General features: G+C 45.3%; 1 protein-coding gene across 1 annotated transcript in view; it reads left to right on the plus strand.

The window, feature by feature from the left end:
* The window catches only part of FRAS1 (Fraser extracellular matrix complex subunit 1), a 464,864-nt gene extending 460,441 nt beyond the window's left edge, over positions 1-4,423 (plus strand). The window contains exon 74 of the mRNA XM_067736344.1: positions 557-4,423. Within this exon, the coding sequence (XP_067592445.1) occupies positions 557-1,150 (594 nt within the window). The 3' untranslated portion in view covers positions 1,151-4,423. The remainder of the gene's footprint in view (positions 1-556) is intronic.
* The last annotated feature ends 1,901 nt before the right edge of the window (positions 4,424-6,324 follow it).

A 6,324-nucleotide genomic window follows, 5' to 3' on the forward strand; every position in this document is an offset into this window, starting at 1 on the left:
CCTTATGCTGTGTATTACATCTCCTGGCTTATTTATTTGGTAACTGGAGGTTTGTACCTCTTAAGCCTCTTCACATATTACAGTGCTCCCCACACCCTCCTCCCTCTGGCGACTACCCATTTGTTCTCTGCATCTATGAGACTGTTTTCATTTTGTTTTGTTTGTTTGTTTTGTTTTTCAGATTCCACAAATAAGTGAAATCATATGGTATTAGTCTTTCTCTGTCTAACTTATTTAACTTAGCGTAATGCTTTCTAGGTCCATCCGTGTTGTCACAACTGGCAAGATTCTTTTTTATGGCTGCATGGTATATCTATATACACACACACACCCCACATCTTTTTCCATTCATGTACTGATGGACAGTTAGGTTGTTTCCATATCTTGGCTACTGTAAGTAATGCTGCTTTGAACACTGGTGTGGCTAATGCTTTTCTTGAAACCGTTTATCTGTTGGGGCTTGTGGTGGGCAGCTGTCTTTCCATTGCCTTTCCTCAGAGGTGGCCTGTGGGCCAATGACATGTTTGCTTTGTCTCGCCATCTCCTCCTTCTGCAGGTGGAAGCCGGACACCAGTGGTATCTCCAGGTGATCTACGTCATTGGACCTGACACCATCTCAGGTCCCAGGGTCCAGCGCTCTCTCACGGCCCCTCTGAGGCGCAACCGAAGGGACCTGGTGGACCCCAGTGGCTGGCTGACCCTTGACGAGTCCCTCATCTATGACAATGAAGGGAACCAAGTCAAGAATGGCACCAATATGAAGTCGCTGAATCTGGAGATGGAAGAGCCAGCTGTAGCTGCTTCTCTATCCCAAACCGGGGCGTCTATCAGCAGCGCCCTTGCTGCCATCATGCTCCTACTTCTGGTGTTTTTGGTGGCTTGTTTCATCACCAGGAAACGCCAGAAACAGAGGAAGAAGCCGCCCACGGGGGACATTTTGGAGGAATACCCTCTGAATACCAAGGTGGATGTGCCCAAGAGGGGCCTGGACAGGGTGGAGAAGAACGTGGACAGACAGTACTGCACTGTACGGAACGTCAACGTACTCAGTGAAACCGAGGGTGCTTATGTGTTCAAAGGTGCTAAAGTAAAAAAATTGAATCTGGAAGTCAGAGTTCACAACAATTTGCAAGACGGAACAGAAGTTTAATGGAGGAGATCCATGAGTATTTTTTTTCTAAAATCATTTTTATAAAACAGGGGAAAATACTGGTATTTTTATAATCTTGCTGATTGAAAAGGGAAAACTATAGCTTTGAGTGGCAGAGGCACACATCACATGCATCAGCTCACAGCTGAGCTACCTCATTAAACAAAGAACCACTGAGACCCCAGAGGATGGAAGTAGTTCTTTCTGTGGATCCCATTAACCATGTCAGCAGTGACAAATTGTTCCTTCTGTAAGGCTGATCTTAGAAAGCCAGTGTCTGGTGTTAGGACAGGAGTGAGCTCCACAGCTGGTGGAGCTCAGAGGGCTGGGGGTGTACCAGGCAGGTCTCAGAGGGAGAGAGACAGGGATGCAGGGCCTTTGGTCTCCTCCCCCCACTCCAGCTCCCTTCTGCTTGAGATTTTCCTTGGCCTCTGCACAGCAGAGTTCACGTTGCTGACACCCAGGTTCTGCTCAGAATTCTGCTAATCAGCACCTGTGTGTCTGCTCGTGTGTCCACTTGACAACCTGCCCTCCATGGCTTCTGATCGTACCTTGCATCACCAGCCCTTTTCACCTGGGAGTTCAAAGTGGTCTGGACTAGAGCATTTCTCCACAACTCAAGGGAGAAACCTCAGCCTCGCCTGTCAGGCATCAGGCACAGTGGAACCCTCCTTATGGAGGGGGGGACTGAAACCTGGGGAAAGGAGGGACCTGGCAGGCGCCTCAGAGAACATCAGTGATGCCCTGCACCCTAGGCCCAGGGGGATGCCCTTGTGCCCGGCTGGTTTACACTGCAGCCAGGACACATGCAGACATCCTCCCTGACAAAGGATGCCACCAGGCAAGACTGCCGCACTGTGGCCTTTTTATTCAGCATTGCTGTGGATGCTTGAAACACCTACCACAGTTCCTGCTACCCCAGGCTTTTCCCAGTCCAATAACAGACAAGCCGTGTGCTTTGCTAGCTGTGGGGTTTTTATTTTGTTAGGGCTGCAGAAAAGTCAGAGATTTATTTGAATAAAGCAAATGAGGAGAAAGCTCAGGCCAGAACGAAATCAGAGTTAATGGATGCCAACTAGTCGTCATAGCAGAAAAGTACTAGTACTCACAGTCGAAAAGTACTAGTACTCCCAGCAGATAAAGTACTGGTACAGCAGGTAAAGTACTAGTACAGCAGATAAAGGCACCGTTCCTGGTACAGTGTTTCAGGGATTTCTCTTTCGGGGGTTCTTTTTTTGGTAGCTCAGGCACTTATTTTATTATATCAGCACATGACGAGGCCATGGACACATGGCTTTAAAATGATTTCGTGTTCAAATAGCAGCTTGATGATGTACGTAGTGTGCGCACCGCTTGCTTTTGTGTTTCAGTTTTGTTTCTGCTGTATTGGCAAAAATATAAGCATGCATGTCGTGTTATTTTGAACCGCAGGCACCATTCCATTGTTCAGGAGTAAGAGACACGTCCCCTTCCTGATGCACGGCACACTGTAATCACTGAGCAGATCACAGAGCATTCACCTTGTGTAATATTTGTATTAGGATGACCCTAGCTCTTTGAGAACATTCCACACTGGAAATACTTTGGTCCTAAAAGCTAGAAAGAATGAACCGTGAAAGGTTTTAGGCATCTCAGCCAGAATCCAAGCTCCTTGAGAGAAGGGCGGGTGTGAGCCGTGCCTTGGGTTCTCCAGCAGTGCCTTGTGCACAACGAGCGCTCCAGGAATATTTGTTCAGTAAACAAACGAATGGTGTCATGGGTGAATCATAGAGGAATCGATTTAGGGAGGGGAGGAGAGAGACTGTGGTGGCAATATCACAAGTGTAAGTAGAGGGGAAAAAAACTCTCTCTTCTACTTGGATTATAAAATAATCTTCTCATTGGAGCAAAGAAGCACCACTTGACATAGGCATGAATCTGGCAGTGGGCTTGAGGAGGACTGAACAGAAAAGCTGTAATAATGTATTAGCAGGAGGTGAGACTGTGAATCGTTCTCCAGAGCAGGACATTTAGAGGAAAGTCTGACTTAGCAACTCCGAGCTGAGCACAAAGTTCGCAGGAGAAGATGAGTTGGAGTGAGTGAGCCCAGAACCTGATACTCCTGACTGCTCAGATGCTACTCGAGGCCAGCTTGGGTGTTAGGGCTGGAACTTCTGTATTGGACTCACGAACACCCAAAACTGGTGTCTCATGGCTGGAGAGCTCATCAGCTGAGCATGGAATCCTCTCCGGAACAACCTGGAAAGTTGATGCTAATTCTGCAAGGACAGGAAGCCAGTTGCTCATGGAGCAACGTTTGATCAGGCCTGTTGTTTATCACTGCTCCTAGGTCCCTGAATGCTTGCACGTTGAAGCAGCAACTTTCCACTTGCTCGAATAGTCTTCTTGCACTGCCCTTCTCTTCCTGCTAAATAGGGCACATGGGTGGGCAGAATGCAGACAGATGGCAGAACAGAGCCAGTGCGGGAAGGAGTGGAGACTGATCTCAGAGTGCTCCTAGCAGCCTCCATGGAACAGTTCTCGAATGACACGAGCAGCATCGCTGAGGACTGTGAGATAGTGAGTTATCAGCGTGAAAGGAAAGCCCTTGGGTATCCCCGCCTCCCTTCCTTTCTATCCCCCACCACATACACTTTATTGAGTGCTGATCCTTCCCTAGTGGACGCACACTTGTGAAATAGAAATCGCTCCGAGATGTACAACTGAGATGTACTTCTTTGATACAGAATTTTTCATTTCTTTTATGTTTTATACTTCATACTGGGAAGCAGAGAACTTGGTGACTGATGTGCAGTTATACTTCAGCCAAAGCTCTCCTTTCGGTTTTTCTAACTTGCTCACTAAGGCCTTGTGTGTGGTTTACTAACCTTTTATGCCACGTCTTTAGGTGAGAAGGAACAAAAGACCCTCAGGGGTTGCTATTTGCTATCACATGCTGGCTGTGAAGGCTAAAAGATAGAAGCGTCTGCACCTTTGCCCTTAGATTGTACCCCAGGCCTCCTGGCGGACTCACACAGATTCTGACAGGTAGAGGCAGAAAGAGTGTTGGGGTGTGTTTTGCACAGTTTTACAATAGTCAGTCTCGGTGTCCCACAGGTATTCATTCTTCTTGGATACGACACACCTGCTCAGACTTGAGTAAAACATCCGTGGTGCTGTCAACCTGATTTCTTGACTCTGAAATGATCTTTGTATTTCCAATACCAATTTGTGTGTTATGAATTTCTGATTTCTCCAATAGCATATGCCACTATATAAATTTGTATTCATAAATGACAGTCTGGTTGTGGTTTTTTTGCTGTGTTCATCTCATTAGATTCTTCATCTCATTAATGTAAGACAATGCCATTGAGATGGCAAAATCATCCTAAAATTTGAGACAAAGGTTTTTGGAGAAATTCCCTTTGAAGGGGTTGCATCCGAGACACTCGCTACTTGTGCTAAGATCAAGAATAAACTACCTATCCCCATATTATCATAGCTCTTCTTTTGCAATCTGTTGAAACCCCAGAACAAAGAGGAATAACTAAAATCTCCGTGTGCAATACAATAAGATGATTATTTACGCTATATTTATCATCATCAAACCTTCTCATGACACTTGATATAGTGTGAAAATGGCTATGTCCTTCTGTACAGGCACAAAGATTTGTTAAGTGTCCGTGACTCACCCTGGAGATGACCAAAGCTCCAAACAAGCATTTATTGGCTCGTGCGGGAAAAATGGCAGAGTCAGAATGAAACTTAGCCCAGGCATTCTGCAAGCCTGTGCCTCTGTCCCCTCTGGGAAACCAGTGACAGTGGCCAGCAGGGCTCTGCTGGCATCCTTTGATGGCACATCTGCAAACCCAGCAAGACTTGAAAAAGCATTTTTTCATGAAATCTGGGGAAAAGATGCCACAACCAAACCTGGGATTTCCTTAGATGCTGTCATGGGCTTTGTGTAAACTTTACTTCCTCACGATTTCCTATGATTGTCCCTTGCCTAACAGCAGGCTCTAAGCCCTGGGGTGCATTTCTCCCATGTAGAAGCTGTATCAGGAGCCAATCTATGAATTGTTAGGACTGGCTATGAAAATGCTTCCTGAGACCTGAAATTTCATGGCCATACAATGTAGGAAACTTGGGGGTAAGTGGCAGAAAATGAGTTCTCATTTAGATTTTGCAATATCTCACAGACTAGGGTTTTGAAGAAACATAACGAGAACAGGAGAGGGAGACTATTGAGAATATCCTACTAGATTCAACCCCATGAAATTCCTAATTTTATAAGTTAAAAATAGTCCAGTATCAGTAGTTTACACTGCTCAACTTAATATTAAGATGCCACAGTGAGTAATAAAGATTCTATCCCCAAACGAGCCTGAGATAGCTCTAAGCAGGAGCCCTTTCAATGGCTTACTGAGTAGCTAGTGGCCCAGGTAAAGTCCTAGAAACAATATCAATAACATTTCGGGCACATCTGCCAATCAAGAGCAATGACTTCTTCACCTTCTCTACCTCATTCAGTCCTGGTGAAATAGTTGTAGGTCACTGTCCTGGATAATTTTCTTTGAAAGTTCCATATGAATCCCAGAATTTCAAGTCTTTGCACAAACTGATGTTGCTTGAAAATGGTCCAAAGCTCCTATAACTCTAATTTAATGCTCGTCCCGAAAAATTCAGTCACTTGATTGATAAAACAAAATAGACCCATGGTGCAACTCTCTCTAAAAAAACTAGCAGAATGTTATCCCCATGCTCATTTTGGTTTCAGGCTACCAAGCTCCAAGACCAGCAAATTATAAAAGTTTATTAGAATCCCAGACTGGGAGAGTTTCTGTAAATTGTTAAAAAAAAAAAAAAAAAAAAAAAGGTTTCAAGATGCCTCCCTTAAACATTCTCACTAAAGGAATGTTTCCAAAATGAACCAATCGTCTATACTAGTAACACACAAAAGTCCCTGCGCTGCTTATTCTGTTTACCTTCACACCAATTCTCTGCCCTGTTTATGCTCCAGGAAACAGACTTCCCGAAATTGCTTCTCCGAGACTTTCTTGCACCCTTGGCTTTTGGTTGAGATTGGCCAAATGGAGACATTGATGGGAAAGAAGTTAAGGTGTCTATCCCTCCCCACTGCCTTGCTGTGGTTCTGGCAGTGCCTGCATCCCTCCTGGGCCACAGGTCCTGTTGGG

Source organism: Pseudorca crassidens, chromosome 4 (assembly GCF_039906515.1).
Source record: "Pseudorca crassidens isolate mPseCra1 chromosome 4, mPseCra1.hap1, whole genome shotgun sequence".
Lineage (NCBI taxonomy): Eukaryota > Metazoa > Chordata > Mammalia > Artiodactyla > Delphinidae > Pseudorca > Pseudorca crassidens.